Consider the following 18,467-nt stretch of genomic DNA (forward strand, 5'->3'; position numbering starts at 1 on the left):
GGAGGGAAGTAATCCAGCAGAGGTGGTGGGATGCTTTTGAGCCTGAGAAATACAGGCTTCTAGTTATAGAATGAATAATCACAGGAACAAAAGGCACAGCACAGGGAATGTACTCAATGATAATGCACTAATATTTTATGGTGACAGATGGCAGCTACACTTGTGGTGAGCAGAGCAGAACATATAGAGAAGTTGAATTATTATGTCGTACATCTGAAACGAATGTAACATTGTGCATCAACTAGGCTCCAATTTAAAAAAATTAATAAATAATTATAGAGGCAACTGAAATAAACATTGAAATAAAGATTTCAATGACGACCATTCCAACTGGAAGAAAAAGGAAGAGAAATGATCAACACATAAAAAATTAGCTTCACTAGTAATAAAAAATTGGAAATTAAAATACTGTTTTTAACCATAAAAAAAACAGGGGGGAAGACATGTAAACATATATAGAGGAATTTTGTTTGATGTTTGGTTGGTGGATTTGTCAGTTGGTTTTGGAGATAATACAGGATTTAAAAGAAGAACATATCTGGTGGCCATTTGCCCATTATCTCTTTAAGAAAATGTGTTTCAATTCACAGACAATAGACTTAAAACTAAGCTTGTGAATCAAAACTAATTTCAAGTTGGAGATCTCTTAGAGGAGAGAAGAAAACCAGGGAAAGAGAAACAGAGACAGAGAGATAAGTAGAAATTCTTCACATAACATAAATATCTGGCTAACATAAATATCTCTTACCCTTAAACTTCCTTATTAAAAATAGTAATAATAAAATAAATAAAAATAAATAGATAAATAAAAAGTCTGGCTACTTAAGGAAAGTAATACCTCACTAAAATTATCCTCAACATAATCATGGACCAACTGGAATCTAAAATTCTATAGCATTGAGGGTGCCTGTGTGGCTCAGTCGTTAAGCATCTGCCTTCGGCTCAGGTCATGATCCCAGGGTCCTGGGATGGAGCCCCACATCAGGCTCCCTGCTCAGCGGGGAGCCTGCTTCTCCCTCTACCACTCCCCCTGCTTGTGTTCCTTCTCTTACTGTGTCTCTCTCTGTCAAATAAATAAATAAAATCTTTAAAAAAAATAAAATAAAATTCCATAGCACTGAAACAGATATAGATCCTTCATCTTTTGAGTTCACATCAAAAGGTAAGCATGTAAGTCAGTGTCAAATTAACTACATAATTTCAAACTATTTTTCCCACTGATGAGGAAAACAATTAACCCAAATCTGGAAAAAAAAATTATGATAGTTGAATATCTGATGTTAGGCTGAGGCAAAACAACTTTCTTACCAACCAAATTGACCTCCATCTGTAACTCCAAAGTATGGCAACTTTGTTGTTACAGTGTCTCAGGTAAACAGCTTTCAACTGTTGAAAGGTAATAATGTCAAAGACAGATGAATTTCAGACTTAACTTGCACTATTAATAAAGGCCTTTTAGTTCTACAGACCTGAAGAAGTTAGCCAATCTTTTATGTAATCTAGCAAATTTACTGAGACATTTCTTTCCCTGAGATGAAGATGTATATCCCAAGACAAGTTGCTTTTCCTAGACATATCTTCCACTTGACCAACACAGTGAAAGAAAGAGCTATTGTTAATGGACCCGTAATAGAGGAATGGAGAAATTTCTCTGACTCTTAAGCGAGGGATACTCAGTTTGAGATCTAACAAATGATGACAAAGACTCTCCTGAGACTACATAATGGCTTTTGCAATTCATCTTGATTCTGCTAGCATAGATGGAGAGAGGCTTTCAGAGCAATGGTGATGCAAAGTTCAAGTTAACAGAGGACAGGTATATCTGTTTCAGTGGATTTCGGGTAGTCTGTGTAACACTGAGATGTTGGGATTACATAGACATAAATAAACATGGCAGAAACTAGTATACCTACTATTAAAAATATCCCAGGTCCAAGGGTGCTGATTGTCAAGTTTTCTTTAAAGCATCATCATTAATTACAGTCTCTGATTAATATTTACTATTAAGACTATTTTGTAAAGAAAAATTTAAAAATATTTTTAAAGAAGTGTCAAACATACAAGACCATATATGGCCATAGAAATATGATGTAGAGATGCCATAGAAATATTGTTATAAATTGGATCACAAGGCCACATGACACCTTATGACAAATGAGACAAATTAGTAGGAATGGTATATTTAGAAATGCCAAAACTATAAACTTTAATAAATATAGATATCTAATATTACATATTCCTTTTTTTTTTTAAGATTTATTTATTTGAGAGAGAGAGAGTATGAGCAGGAGGGGCAGAGGGGGAGGGAGAGAGAATCTCAAGCAGAGTCTACACTGAATGCAGAGCCGGACATAGGGCCCAGTCTCAGGACTCAAAGATCATGACCCGAACTGAAACGAAGATTCAGGCTCTTAACCAACTGAGCCACCCAGGTGCCTGTATGGCTCCCTTTTCAAATTACCTACATGGAAACACATAGTTTTTAAAAATTGAGAAGAATGGAATTTAATAATTACTTCAAAATATCAAATCAATCCATGTTATTTTCTAAAATTAAGAAGACATTTATGACCTAAATAAATAAAAAATGCATAAATTACTTTAAAATAAAATTGGATGAGCTGACCATGAAATTGCATTTAGATGCTGAGATTAAATTTTTAACAATATTTGTTCCTTTAAATTAAAAATTAAGGGATCATGCCCAGAAAAGATTCCTTGACTATAGTGATTATCCAGATCATTGTGATTGGCCAGCAACATTAGTGATTTTAAGACACGTTATATGATGTTGCCAGAAAGTCTCAGAATTGTAGGGGAAATATATTTTCTTTTCAATAATTAGAATATAATGAAAAATAAACAAAGTCCACAAAAGAAAATGACAGGGACACCTGGGTGGACACCTGGGTGGCTCAGTCAGCTAAGAGGCTGCCTTTAGATCAGGTCATGATCCCAGGGTCCTGGGATCAAGTCCCACATTGGGCTCCTTGCTCAGCGGGGAGTCTGCTTCTCCCTCTCCCTCTGCCTGCTTCTCCCCCAGCTCGTGTTCTCTCTCTCTCTGACAAATAAAATATTAAAAAAAAGAAAATTACAGAAGAATTTATTTGACTTCTTAATCTATGAGAATATCTTTTTATTTTGTGAATTCTGTATGATTTTTTTTTTGTATCCACACAGGAAAAACAAATCTAATATATCCTCTTGAAGTCTTCTCAGAGTATAGAACACTCTTGATCTCTCAGTGATATATTCTTTTGAAACTGAGTTTTTCAGGCCATAAATCTATAACATACTATTAAACACAGGGTCATGAGACTTTGGGGAAAAAATGGGTTTATAATACTTATAAAGTAAAAGTTGATTTTGATGACCCAGATAAAAAATAAACCTAGGATGGGGAATAAAACTATTTGATTAAAATATAACTCATGTAGAAAGTTTAGTAGACCGTGAATAAGTAACTTAAAATATAGTCATAAAAATAAACAAGAAAGGGTAAAGGAAGTCACCTTTTTTATGTTATTTAAGCATATTGATTTCTGATGTAGTATTTTTAGTTGTAACAATTTCTTTGATCAGGTATATCAGAAGGTTAAACAAATACTATGTTCTTGTATAATTAACTAATTCAAGGAAAGGATAAGGTCAAATTTTAATTCACTTCAAGACAACAACTTACATTGCCCCACAAATTTTACTGAAAATTACATCTGTTTTTGGTGACTATGTTAATAATTTAGGATTGCCCTGCTGGAAAGCAGTAAGATAGGTCTTCACATATTGATGAATCTCTATGACTACATCTGTCATCATTTCAAAAGCTTTCCTCATTTACAAAGCCTGGCAAATATTACAATATGCAAGCAGAAATTACAGGTGTAGCAAGGTGCTTCTTGATTGTTATTGGGTAATTACTGGACAATTTTCAGAATTTCTATATCCATAAAACCAGTTTTAGATAAAATTCAAGATTAGATTGCTATATGACTTGGCATGGCAATGAATACAGTAATGTAAAAGAGGGGATAGTCTCCAATTCTCATTCCCCACCATACTTCCCACCCCATCCCAGCAAGATCTTTCAAATAAGTTGGTATATTATTTCAAATACACAGCATATTACTTAAGGTTGTAGGAGGCCTCAGGAATGAATAAGTCTAATGGTTTGCAAATTTTCTTTTTGCTAATGAAATTCTTTTATTTTTCCACTAAGAAAATTTATATAGAACTCTAAACATGAGGAGGATTAAAGTGGACCATCTTGGGTTGAAGGGAAGCCCAGGGTGCACATCAAAGGTGAAGCTTTGTTAACCGTTGCCATTTTGGTTCTACAATAGGGCTTTGTATGTGTATGTGGTATTACAGATTAGTATATATGCATATGTATATGTACACGTTCATACGTATGTATGTGTATATATATATATATTTGCATGTGTGTATATATATATATAAAATATAAATACATATGTGTGTATCATTTTCCTGTAAGTGCTCTAACTTGAGAATTTTATTTTCATACTTAAAAGGAAATATTTTTTTTTAAATGAAGGAGATTCTGGGTTTGTGAATACATGGAAATTTGGGCAGAATGGTATACCTGGAGAGGGCATTGGAGCTCTGAGCCCTTTTCCCACACCTTGCCCTATGCATGTCTCCCATCTGGCTGTGTCTGAGTTATATCCTTTTATAATAACATGATAATCTAGGACTTTCTCCCTCAAGGGTTGGGCATTGTAATGAGATGGCCTCTTGGGCTGCAGCTTGTTATCCCAAAGCAGAATATGCTAGATTTCTACACTACAAAGGAAAAAAAAGTTACAGATTTTGATGGCATGTACCATGAAATTGAAGCAGAAACAGATAGAATGAATCCGTTCATTCTATTTCACACCCAGGTGACCAGAATGAATAAAGACATTTCCTCCATACTCATTAATTTATGGATCTACTCCCCACATGTGTTAAATCTGTTATAAACCTACCTAGAGTTACTAAAGTGCTCACAGGAGATCAGCCACCAGATACTGAGTATCAAATCAGAGAAATAATTGTGCAGTTCATCATGCAGAAGAATGGATTTTTGGCTGTTGCCCTAGCCAATACCAATCTTACAAACTCAGATCACTGAAGCTAGCTAAAGATATTGATCCTCAAGTTCTAAGGACCCCTGGAGTCATCACTAAACTAGATCTTATGAATGAAGAAACAGATGCCAGGGATGTCCTAGAGAACAAGATGCTGCCTCTTCACAGGGGTTATGTGAGGATGATAAACAGAAGCTAGAAGAACATAAATATGAAGAAGGACCTTAAGGCTGCTTACACTCACAGAAAAGAAATTGCTTCTGTCACACCCAGCTTACAAACATATTGCTGATCTGGTGGGCACCCCATTCCGGCAGAAGTCCCTTAATCAGCAACTTATCAACCACATTTGAGATACTCTGCCAAACTTCAGGAACAAACTATAAGTTTGTTGCTCTTCACAGAACATGAAGTAGAAGCCTACAATAACTTTAAGCCAGAAGACCCTACCAGGAAGACGAAAGCATTGCTACAGGTAGATCGACAATTTGCTGTGGACTTTGAGAAGAGAATCAAAGGGTCAGGGGATCAAGTAGATACCCTGGAACTCTCAAGAGGTGCTAAAATCAATTGTATTTTCTATGAAGGCTTTCCTTCTGAAATAGTAAAGATGGAGTTCAATGAGAAAGAATTGTGAAGAGAAATAACCTATACAATCAAAAACATACACTGTATCACGACAGGGTTTATTCCAGACGTTGCAATCCAAGCAATAGTCAAAAAACGAATTGCAAAGCTGAGAGGGCCTTCTTTGAAGAGTGTAGATTTGGTAACATAAAAATTAATCAACACTGTCAAGAAGTATACCCCCCAAAATGGCAAACTTGCCCAGACCCTGAAAAGAAAGGATTGTTGCTAACCATGTTTGACAGCAAGAAGGCAAGACAAAACACCAGGCTATTGGTTGACATCCAAGTCTCCTACATCAACACCAAGCAGGAAGATTTCATTAACTTTGCAAATGCTCAGCAGAGGAAAAGTCAAGTTCATGAGAAAAACACAACTAGAAATTAGGTGATTTGCAAGGATTAGCTAGCCATCAACATCACTGGCATCATGCAAGGAGGCTCTAAAGGATATTGGTTTGTCCTGGCCACTGAAAGTTTGTCCTCATACAAAGATGACAAGGAAAAAGAAAAGAAGTATATACTTCCCTTGGACAACCTGGAAATTTGGGATGTGGACAAGAGCTTTGTGTCTAACAAATACATCTTTGCATTCTTTAATAAAGAACAAAAAAATGTTTACAAACATTGTTTTCTTGAGCTGGCATGTGATTCACAGGAGGATGTAGGCAGCTGGAAGACTGCTCTAATAAGAACTGAGGTTTCTCCTGATGAATCTTTAACTGCAAATAATGAGAATAACCAAGCAGAAAAGTTTTCCATAAACCCAGAAGTAGAGAGTCAAGTGAGGACCATTCATAACCTAGTAAGCTCCTACATGTCTACCATCCATACATGTGTTGACATCAAATTCCAAAAATGATAATGTACCTTATAATCAATAAGGTTAAAGATTCTGTGACTTCAGAGCTGTTAGCATATAACATGCTATATATGTTAGCATATATAGAGAATATATGCTAACATATATTCTCTAAAGCATATATTCTTTAGAGAACCAAAATACTCTGATGGAGGAATCTGCTGAGCAGGCTCATCACCAAGATGAAATGTTTCAAATGTACCAAACTCTTATAGAAAGCTTTGTGAGCACTGGTGACATCAACACTGGCACTACCTTCACCCCTAACTCTGCTTCCTGTGGATGACTCCTAGAAACAGCAGTCCCACAGTTCATCCCCTCCAAGACTCACAACCCAAAGGAGGCAGACATTGAGTGCTCCTCTCCTGTGGCCCACATGGCCCACAACCAGCCAAAGGTCTGCTCCTGCCATTCTGCTCCTAGACCGCAGCCCCACTTGGGAGCTCCCCCAGTTCCATTCCAGCTGGCCCCTTACCTCTTTTTCCCAACAGCAGCAACTCATTGGAGTACCTCTACAAGTTCCCTCTCAGCCCACAAGCGCCCCTGCCAGTGTCCTGAATCATTCCCCCGAATTTTGAGGGAGGACAAACCCGCAATTCTTATGAGTGTCTCTTTGCATACCTAACATCAAGCTTTGGTGCCATGAATGAAGAAGCTGCCAAGCCTTGAAGACTCGGGCTCAGGAAACACAGATGACTAACTGACTTGTGTGACTAGCCTATGTCTGATTTCTCCACAATCACATACTGGAAACAACCTGACTTACTCCCTCTTCAACAACCCTCTAACAGTTTGATTTTTAGAAACTGAGTGTCATTTGAACAAATGATGAATTTGTGTTGTGATTTCTGATTTCAGCTATGAGCTTTCTATTATCCTCACCATTCTTCTCCTTTAAAGAACAAAATAAATTTATGATTCGGTATTCTGAAAAAAAAAAATAGAGAAGTTGGAATGCTTCCCAAGTGATTGAATGAGGCCAGTATAACTCTTATATCAAAACCTGACAAAGAGCTTTTAAAAAATAGAAATCAATCCCTCAAATCTTTAATTTTAGCAAATGGAAAACAGTAATATATACAAATTTAAGTCATCATGACCAAGTGAGGCTCATGTCTGGAATGCAAGCATAATTTTACATCTGAAAATAAATTCACATAACTTCACACATTGAAAGAAAAATCACACGGTCATCTCAATAGATGCATTAAAAACGTTTAGCAAATTTGGGGTGCCTGAGTGGCTCAGTCAGTTAGGCATCCAACTCTTGGTGTCAGTTCAGGTCCTGATCTCAGGGTGGCTCACCCTCAGCACAGAGTCTGCTTGTCCCTCTCCCTCCTGCTCTGCCCCTCTCCCACCTGCTCACTTGCTGGCAATCTCTCTTAAATCAATCAATCAATCAATCAAATCTTAAAACATTTATCAAATTTAATACTTATTAATGGAAACACTATCTGCAAACTAGGAATAGAAAGGATTTCCTCAACCAATAAAAACCAACTATGAAAAGCCTCCAGTTAACATCATATTTATTTGTGAAATGTTGAGCAATTTCCTCCTAAGATTCAGAGCAAGACAATTATATTCAATATCATCCTGAGAGCCCTAGCCAGTGCACTAATTAAGAAAATTATAAAGATTGGAAAGAAAGAATTAAAACTGTCTCTAGTCGTGGAAGATATGATTGTGTAGAAAATCCTAGGAAATGTTAAAAAAAATACTAGAATCTATAAGTGAAACTTTTAAGAATATGATTTTTTTTTAAAAAGGATATGATTATAAAATGTCAATGTAAAAATCAAACGTATTTCTATATACTGTCAAAGAAACATTTGGAAAATATTATTTTACATGAAAATTTTCCAAAATAACTCAGGAATTAATTGAAGAAAGATTTGTAAGATATCTACATTGAAAAAGTAAAATACTACTTGTCAATTTAGAAATTGACAAGATATCCCAACATTTTGATGGAAAAGATCTAGAGTAGTAGGGAACAATTTTGAAGAAAGGACAAAGCTGAAGTCAATGAAGTATCAATGGAACAGAAGAGATGATCAGAAATAGTCATATTATGGTCAACTGATCTTAGACTCAAGCATCACTCTAATCCAATGAGAAAGGATGGTCTTTTCAACAAATGATGCCAGGGAACTGATTATCTGCACAGGGGAAAAAAATGAATTTTGACCTCATTCCCTCAGAATAAAGACAAAACATACCTGTTGAGTCACTCCTGTTGCCAAATTGCCCCCAGAACTGTCTCCTGAAATACAGATTCAGGTAGGATCTACTCCGTATTTTGTAAGAATTTCATCTTGAAGAAAAAACTTAACTGCAGTGAGGCAATCTTCATATGGAATTGGAAAGTGGTGTTGAGGAGCTAGCCTATAGCTTTAAAAAAGAACAATTCATTTAAACAATTTTTTAAAGTACAGTTTATGGTTGTATCCTTCCACATAGCTTTTAAATTCCAAATAGATAAAATTTAACACCAGTCTCTACTGTTTAATCTTCCAAAAATCAAACTTGAGTTTTTCCACTAACTCCTTATTATTTGAAAAAAAAGAAAATTGGTATAAAGGTTTTTAACCTTGTATCTAAGTTCCCTGGTTAGCATTGTGTGTGAGGAGTAGGGGATATTATGAACTCCCTAAGACTGTAAGCATAATTTTTAGGTAAAGCACATTTTGGATTGGATATACTCTACAGCTTATATCATCTTCTCAGTGTAACTGATGATCCAAACATTAAATATGTATATATGAAAAGCACCATGGATTTTTGAAGGCAGCAGATCTAAGAGAATATTATAGGCAAAGTATTATATTTTTCAAGGTCATTTAGAAAAAAATTCTACATGCTTGCAATATACATATCTCACCATGGATAATCCCCAGGAGTTGATTTTAGATGAAAATTTTGAAGTATAAATAACATTTTAAATATGGAAGGGAGGTCGATTTTTTCTGATATATTCATTTATAAGGTAAACTATCACACCACACTTTTAATGGATATAAATGGACTTTTCTCCCTATACATGTGGACCAATAAAAATAGAATAATTCTATTAGCCTGATATCTATCAGGGCTAACTTTTCCTTTTAGCTCTTTAGAATAATAAAATTTGTAAATATAAGTACTTCACATTAAATGCTGGTGATATAATACTTAAAATTTTATCATAAATTATTATTTAGAAAGTCCTAAACGAAGTATAGGTTAAACTCACCCCAAAGATGTTGGTGTCTATTACTTTAAATGCAGTAGATTTAGACATTTTTAGGGCAAAGAACAACACAAATCATAAGGATTTGATAGGATATATAAGCCAGACACAAACATATCACTATATTAAAACAGATTTAAAATGAGAAGGTTTAGATTACTTCAAAAAGCTATGAAGATAAGGGGTGTTTGTGTGGCTTAGTTAGTTAAGTGTCTGACTTCAGCTCAGGTCATGATCCCAGGGTCCTGGGATTGAGCCCAGCTTCAGGCTCCCTGCTCAGTGCAGAGTCTGCCTCTGTCTTTCCTCCTGCTCATGCTCTCTTTGCTTCTCTCTCTCTCAAATAAATAAATAAAATCTTAAAAAAAAAAAGCTATGAAGGTTAAAAAAAAAGTAATGTCCTCATATTATAAATTAGAAGTATCCTTGAAAATAGGAAGTTCTAGTTACTGTAAGTAACCATAATGACAACATTGTCAATCACTCTTTAGATGATCAAATTGTCACTTTAGTTGTCTCTCTAAATTTTCACAGCTTCCTTGCTAAAAAACAAACAAACAAACAAACAAACAAAAAACCTATGTCACTATGTCCTCTAAGAACTATTGGATTAGAAGTCTCTAAGTATGTTTTTGTTACTATGGACTAGGGAAGAGGGGTCAAAAAAATTCCTCTTAGGAATCAGCTTCAGAAATATAGACTGTATCCATCTAAGAAAATATTGAACTGTCCTGAGACATTCTGATATTTTCTAGCAAAATCCAGAATATAAGATCACTTTTCCTGAGAGTGACTTAACATTCTTAGCTGATCCCAACCTTTATCTCCTACATTACTCTAAACAAGAATTACTATAAAATAAAATATTTTATCCCCAACCCAAACACCACCTACCAACCCAAATGTGTAATAATTTTTTTTTCCTACCTAGCTATGTTATCTGGGGCACAAGTTGGGACCTAAGTTTTATGTGTCTAGAGCAAGTGTTTCCAAAGTGCTCACTCAAGGATGTCATTCAGAGACTCACAGAATCACAGAAGAATATGAGATAGTGGACTCTTTTGAGGAATGGTCTATGTTGCAATGGTGACAAATAAAATAGAGTGATTTTTAAAGAATTGTATCTGAGGCATAGTTGACTTGATTTGGAAATCGAACGTCTACTTGGTGAAGGCAAAATCATAGTAACAAAAGAAAAGCATCTCTTACTCCACTCCTACAACAACAACATTGAGTTTCTTCGCAGTTCATCTATTCAGGGCATCAAAAGCCATATTCTCTGAAATGAAGAAATAAATGTCAAAATACTCTCTGTAATTAAACAGCAACAGAAATGCTTACAGCTATGAACTTGGAGAGAAATATGATTTGTGAGTGTTATAAAGGAACCCATATTTCCCATTCCATTTTTATGCAGAGGGACCAGAATCAGCATGACACACTCTATAGGAGTGCCTCCTCAGTCACTGTCTCCAGGTATGAAAAGAGGACTTTGCAGATTGGTGGTTTTGGGGAAGAGAAACTAGGCTCAGCCCATTCTATTTTTCTCTTTTCATCTGCTGCCTGTCCACAAGGATCCTCACTCCCACGAACCTTCTGTGGCTTGCTGAATTTTACTCTGCTTGTTCCTTCAGGCAGCAAGTTTCATAGGGAGGCAGTGTGCGATTGGTCAGCAGGGCCAGCCACTACTGATGAGTTAATCTAACTCAAGAGTGTCATAACAATACCCTAAATACACATTCTCCAAAGCCTTCTTTGGAAATAATGGTTATATTTTGACTGTCATTTATTTGAATTTTGTGTATAATCTTTAACTGGTTCAGAATTCAGGGGAGAAAGTAATAGATGCACTGACTCTCTGAAACCACAGCACTCGATAATATGGTTCTTTGAACTTCCAAATTCTTTGAATATGCCACATTATAAAATGATGCAATAACCTCTGTATTTAAGACAGAGTCTAAGGAAAAGCCACTAGTTTTGAGAGAGCCTCTGGCAAGTCAGTATGCGGACTTAGATGTACATATCCATTTTGGCACACATGGCACACAAGCCATCGTCCCTCTTCCTAGTGTACACACATATCTCATCCCAGGTACCTCCAAATCCAGTTTACCAATGCCCTAGCCACAAACCTTTGGAAACTCTGTGACATCTGCTATTACTTTATTTACCACAGGATCCTAGATATTCAGAGAATTCTAGAGCTGTTATCAAATTCCAAACTTTTCCAAGATGTCCCCTGCACGTTAACAAAACTTCAAATTAAAAAACTAATGATTATGTTAATCTCCATACATTACATCATTAGTTTTTGATGTAGTGTTCCACGATTCATTGTTTACGTATATCACCCATAACATAATAAAAAAAATAAAAATAAAATAAAATAATAAAAACTAATGAAATACTGGGTGAGTGACTACCATGAAAATAGAAAAGTAAGTCAGGTAGTTTTTTAGGTAGAAAAATAATGTTTTCATTAAAGATTGAGTTGATAATTTGCAAGACAAGACAATGGGTAGATAAACACCAAAATGTACAAGACATAAGAACCCTCTAACCCTCACGCGGAAAGCCCCTCAGTAATATGTTTCAAACTTGTCTTCATTTTTATTTCCCAATACTTTTCACTTGTCTCACAACAAAAGTCAGTTTAAGTTTTCTGTTTCCCATTCTTTTTCTCCAGCTGTCCTAACTCATGATCTTTGCTGATATAATCTGTTGGCTCATGTTTTTCTATATGTCCAATTACTGAATTTATATCACTTGAAGAACCCAGATAGAAACAAGAATATATTAGGTTAGATGTCAAAAAACAACCACCACAGTTCTATGTAAAAAAGTCTACTAGAGAAATATCTTCTTATATTTCTTAGTTCTCAAAGCAACTTCAGCAAGTTTAAAGGAGAAAAAAAAAATAGGAAGCCTAGGAAACAAAGAAAGGAAATTGAAATTAATAAATACCAGAGAATAGTTATAGTGTCTATGTCCTGATTTGTCAAAAAATAGAAGATATCTAAGTCTTTTATAGTTTATTTATATAGGTTCTGACAGATCTATGAATAATGTCCAAATATAAAGTCAAGACACAGAAAGAAGACACAACTGAAATTCAGCTGAACAAGAAATTGGAATGTGTGTCCTGAATAATTGTGTCCTGAATAATTTGCGCATTTTTAGGAATTACTGATCATAATCATTGCATTTGTCAATGAAGGGGAAATCAATCTGATAATCAGGAACACTTCTAATTTATTTTTCAAACAAAGTGATATTTTCCCATCTGTGAGCATGTCTCTTGTGCTAACTGAAGTCCCAGGTAATATGTATATGGATACTTGGATATTTCATAGACCTTATAAAAACCTTAATGGCATTAATACATCTCTTTAGAGACAAATGAGGCCAAATTGGTATTTAATTTATCTTATATATCTTATCTTATAATGTATTTTATAAAGGAAGTAAAGTATTCCAACCACCCTAATGCCTGATATAAATTAAATTATAGGTGAAATCTAATTTACTGAAAAGATTAAGGAGGTAAAAAAGACATAAAAGTACTGGGAAAACATTTTGACTAATAATCCCTCCAGAGAACAATAGAATTTCCTTTCAGTCATTCATTTTGTTTTCTCAGAAGACATTTATTTGTTGAACACTCATGGTATAGAAAATGCTTTGGTAGATGCTAAGAGGTGATTCCCCTTCCTGGAGAGATGCTAAACCAAACATGCAACACAATTATAAAACAAAACAAGGATTGTTGCCATCAGGTAAATACAAGTTGCAATGAACCATATAGCAACATTGCTAAAGTCTTTTAAAGCCAGAGAAGACTACACACAGACCCTCACCCACAAAATGATGCTTTTCATGAACATAAGAGGGTGAGCAGGAGTTTTCTTGAAGTAAGATGGGAAGGACATTCTAGAAAAGCATACCCAGGTATAGAAATAAGAATTCACAGAGGGTTTGGGAACTAAATATTACAGCTCAGTATGCTTGAAACAATATTATGAAGGGAAGCATTGGCAAGAAAAGTAAAAATGTAAGAACCTGGAAATCTGAACACCATGCTGATGGATTTAGATGTATTTTATTATGTGATGAAAGTCACTGAAAAGTTTAAACAAAGAAATCATATAACCAGATTTGCATGTAGAAAGATCCAGTACACTAAATGTAGAAGATGAAATAGAGTTGAACAGGACACAGGCAGAGACATCAGAAAGGAACATCTTTAAAAGATCATGAAGTATTAAATTGTGTTAATGAAGTCAAAATGTTCAGAAGTAGAATGAATGGGATATGGTAATTTGATGTGGAGCACTAAGGAACTACAAATAATTGACCATAATTGCTATTTACTGAGAGATTTCAGGTGTTGGTTTAGATGGGTGGTGGGTTTTTTTGTTTGTTGTCTGAGGCCATTTGGACACAAGACAATAAATTGTGTTTGGTCCTACTGAACTTGAGATGCATGTGGTTTGTCCAGTTATAAATGTCTAAGTGATAGCTGTATATATGGATCCAGGACTCAGGAATACTATCAGGGAAGCAGATTCAGGACTGGATGTCAGCAGCATGTGGGTATTTGGAGAAGAGAAAAGATTAGAAAAGAGTGTGTAAAGTCAAAACCCAAAGGTAGGGAGAGAATTCTGGGGGGCAGGAATATTTATAGGGAAAAATGAAATTGGAAGGGGAGATGATCATGAGAGACTATGGACTCTGAGAAACAAACTGAGGGTTCTAGAGGGGAGAGGGGTAAGGGGACGGGCTAGCCTGGTGATGGGTATTAAAGAGGGCACGTTCTGCATGGGCACTGGGTGTTATACACAAACAATGAATCATGGAACACTACATCAGGAACTAATGATGTAATGTATGGTGATTAACATAACATAATATAAAATTTTAAAAAAAGAATAAATGTGGAAAATCTGTTATTTTCTTTGGTTTGTTTTTAATTATTTTATTTATTTATTTGTTTGTTTGTTTATTTGAGAGAGAGAGAGAGCATAAGCGAGGGGAGGGAGAGGGACAAGCAGACTCCAAGATTAGCAAGGGGTCCAACGTGGGGCTTGATCTCATGACCCTGAGATCATGACCTGAGCCAAAACTAAAAGTCGAAGCTTAACCAACTGAGCCATGCAGGTGGCCCTGTTTTGTTTTTAAATGAGAGATGAGAGATGAGAAAACAAGGAATGACAGAGGAAATCTAGGAGATACTTTGTCATAGAAACAGGGAGGAGCAGTGCATGTCAAAGAGGAGAAAAGACTAGTATTCATCAAATGCAGTAGATTGTAGAGATCAAGGAATTAATTAAAGGCGGGAAAAGAAAGGAGTACGGAAGGACTAGAGCTTGTAGGGCAAAGAAATGGGTCTGAGAAAGAAGGGAAAGTGAAAGGGACTGATTACGCAGAGGAATTCATGGTCAAGTGGAAAAAAAAATTTTAAGATGAGAATGACCATAGGGCACCTGGTTGTCCCAAAGTTAGGGAGAAAATAACTAGAAAGGCAAAATTACAACCTAACCATTTTAGCATTTTGTATATTAATCTGAGTTTTTGTGTCTCATTAATTTTCCATGCTAATTTTCTCTATGACTTGTGCTCAGAACTTATATTTGGTTAAGTGCAGCTTGCTGTATTGCACATATCTTTATAAGGTTCTCAAACTATTTGGAACAAAATGAGGCTTAGAGAAAGGCAAAAGGTAAAAAAAAAATCATTTATTACCTGTTTATCTTTCCTCCGTTCTATTCATTTGTTTAACTAAATAGAACAGTGCCTCCTCCTTATATACCAGCACTACTGGATCATCAAGTTTTTCAAAGTTCTCATAAAGGGAAATGTATTCATGTTTTTGATTTGAATCTGTTATATATGCCTCTTAGAATCACTGCCAGAGATAAATAGGGAAACTAGACCTCATAGGAAGAGTTTATTTTTTTTAAGATTTTATTTACTTACTGGACAGAGAGAGAGAGAGCACAAGCAGGGGGAGCGATTGGTAGGCAGAAAGTACCCTGGGATCATGACCTGAGTCGAAAACAGATGCTTAAACAACTGAGCCACCCAGCCTCCCCAAATAAGAAGACTTTATTATAAAATAGGTCTATTTTGTGTTTTCCTTTAAGAATCAAGACTAGCTACCATTCTAAGCTTTATCACTGTTAGCATTATTGTTATCAGTAACTACAAACTTGACCTTGTAGCCTCCAACAACGTAGGACTCTGATTTACCATTTAAAACATCTGCCTCACTTCAATGCTTCTGCTCCTGAATATATTCTGACCCAAAGAAAACAAGTTATACTAATTGATTCATTCATACCCTACTTTCATTTGATATGAGTTCATTCAGTATAAAAGCTGAGAAAAAAATTCTTAGCAAAACCAAACCAAACAAAAACAGAAATAATGATCTCCATGATATTTTTTTACCAAACATGTCTGTGTCTATCTCTCTACTAGATATCGAATATTTACAGCTACACTTATACTTACTATTCATATGAGTATGCATATTTATATTAAAAAGTTCTTATATCAAAAATATACAGCCAGTTATAGTTTTTCCTTATATGGTGAACTTAATGAGACTTCCAAAACAAAGGTACCACCGTGAATATAGATTACAGCTCGTCTTGAGGTTTCTGACTTTCTCTTTGGCAAGTACAAACATACTGTAAGATCCACAAATTCTGTATCCAGCACTGTGACATACTCATCGGAAACAGGTTGGGTATGGTCCAGCCTCAATATCATGGAAATAAGCTCTTCATATTTCATAATACCTATACTGTCAAAACACATAGCCTGTAAAAGCAAACAAAATTGAACATTTTCATCTTTAACATCAAATGCATAGAAAGAGAAAATTAAAAAAAGAAAACATAAGCAAAATAAACAGAAATAGAATGTTTGTAACAATTATTTCCAAATAATACTGCATAGATTTTAGTCTACAAGCTTGTTGAAAATCTTAAGTATTGTGTATTTCAGATTAGTAACTGTGTCATTCAACAGCCGTCAGTTTACCAGCAGCTTTGTTTAATGTCCATCATAATTATTTTTTTTAAAGATTTTATTTATTTATTTGACAGAGAGAGAAACACAGCGAGAGAGGCAACACAAGCAGGGGGAGTGGGAGAGGGAGAAGCCCGTCTCCCGCAGAGCAGGGAGCCCAATGCGGGACTCGATCCCAGGACCGTGGTACCATGACCTGAGCCAAAAGCAGACGCTTAATGACTGAGCCACCCAGGCGCCCCCATCATAATTATTTCTTCATTGTAAATTCTTATCTGAAAAACGTCCAGGTCTTGTACCACCTTTTCTTGTTGTTTTGTAGGCATGCTGTCACCTTTTTCTTCTTTATGGTTCACTTTATTTAATCCAAAATTTTAAATGTTGTCTTATGACCACACTATTAGTTATTTAAATGCCCTGGTTTTCAACTCCAAATAGATTTATTTCCTTTACCCCCCAACCCTGTCCCCGAAATCCCATATTTGATATCACTGAAGAAATCTCTCCCTGGTATTTCTGACAACTTTTCTAGGATCATTGTGACATTTTACTGGACAGTTTACTCAAAAGAAGAACCTTAAAAATTACATGGTCAATGGGAGGGCGGAGCAAGATGGCAGAGGAGTAGGAGACCTGGATTTTGTCTGGTCTCAGGAATTCAGCTGGATAGGGATCAAACCATTCTGAACACCTACGAACTCATCAGGAGATCGAAGAAGAGAGTACCAACAACTCTCTGAACAGAGAAGTGACCACTTACTGGAAGGTAGGACGTGCGGAGAAGTGAATCCGAGGCGATATTCAGGAGGATAGATGGCGGGGGAGGGGGCCTCTGCCGCCGCTTCTGGCAATTGATAGAGCTGCGGAGCACAAGATCAGAACTTTTAGAAGCCGGCTCCATGGAGGGACGTTGCTCCAGTGGCTAAGCGGGGGTGGGGTGGAGGGGGTGGAATCCTCCCGGGACAGTGTGGTCTCAGGACCCTTGGGGTCACAGAAAGACCAGGGGTGACTGAGTGCACCAGAGCTCCCAGGTATCGGAGCGGGGAAGCCGGCTGCAGAGACGGAGCCGAGGCGCGGGCTCTCAGCTTGGGGTTGCCATAAAATGTGATCCACGGCCCAGTCGGGCCACTGCTCCTCCAGCAAGGACCCAACAAACGGCAGAGCCGGGGAGACTCCCCTTCGTCCCCCGGGAAGAGTGGCGCGGGAGCGCACCGCAGGGATCTGATGGGTTTGGAGACTCCACACGGGGTCGGGTGCCAGAGATAGAAACTCTCGGTCACAGGCCGGGTGAGCACGCAGTGTGGCCAGAGACCAGGGAGACAGGAGTGACTGTTTTTCTCTGGGGGCGCACTGAGGAGTGGGGCCCTGAGTTCTCAGCTCCTCCGGGTGGAGATTGGGAGGCCACCATTTTCGCCCTGGTCCTCCAAAGCTGTACCGAGAGCTTGCAGGGAACAAAAGCTCCTGAGAGCAAACCGGAGCAGCTTGCTTAGCCCAGATGGACAAGGGTGGGGCAATTCCGCCTCTGGCAAAGACATTTGGAAACCACAGCAATAGGCCCCTCCCCCCAGAAGATCAGCACGAACAGCCAGCAAGCCAAGACCAAGTTCACTGATCAAGGAGAA

General features: G+C 36.7%; 1 protein-coding gene and 1 pseudogene across 1 annotated transcript in view; one reads left to right on the forward strand and one right to left on the reverse strand.

Moving 5' to 3' along the window:
• The window catches only part of AADACL2 (arylacetamide deacetylase like 2), a 35,965-nt gene that overhangs the window by 9,027 nt on the left and 8,471 nt on the right, over positions 1 to 18,467 (reverse strand). The window contains 3 exon segments of the mRNA XM_025870002.2: positions 8,801 to 8,972; positions 11,017 to 11,086; positions 16,410 to 16,635. Of these exon segments, the coding sequence (XP_025725787.2) occupies positions 8,801 to 8,972; positions 11,017 to 11,086; positions 16,410 to 16,635 (468 nt within the window).
• On the forward strand, positions 1,761 to 7,247 carry LOC112823503 (dynamin-3-like; annotated as a pseudogene).

This window comes from Callorhinus ursinus, unplaced genomic scaffold (genome assembly GCF_003265705.2).
Source record: "Callorhinus ursinus isolate GAN/ISIS: 27379988/994484 unplaced genomic scaffold, GSC_fseal_2.0 scaffold1, whole genome shotgun sequence".
Taxonomy (NCBI): Eukaryota; Metazoa; Chordata; class Mammalia; order Carnivora; family Otariidae; genus Callorhinus; species Callorhinus ursinus.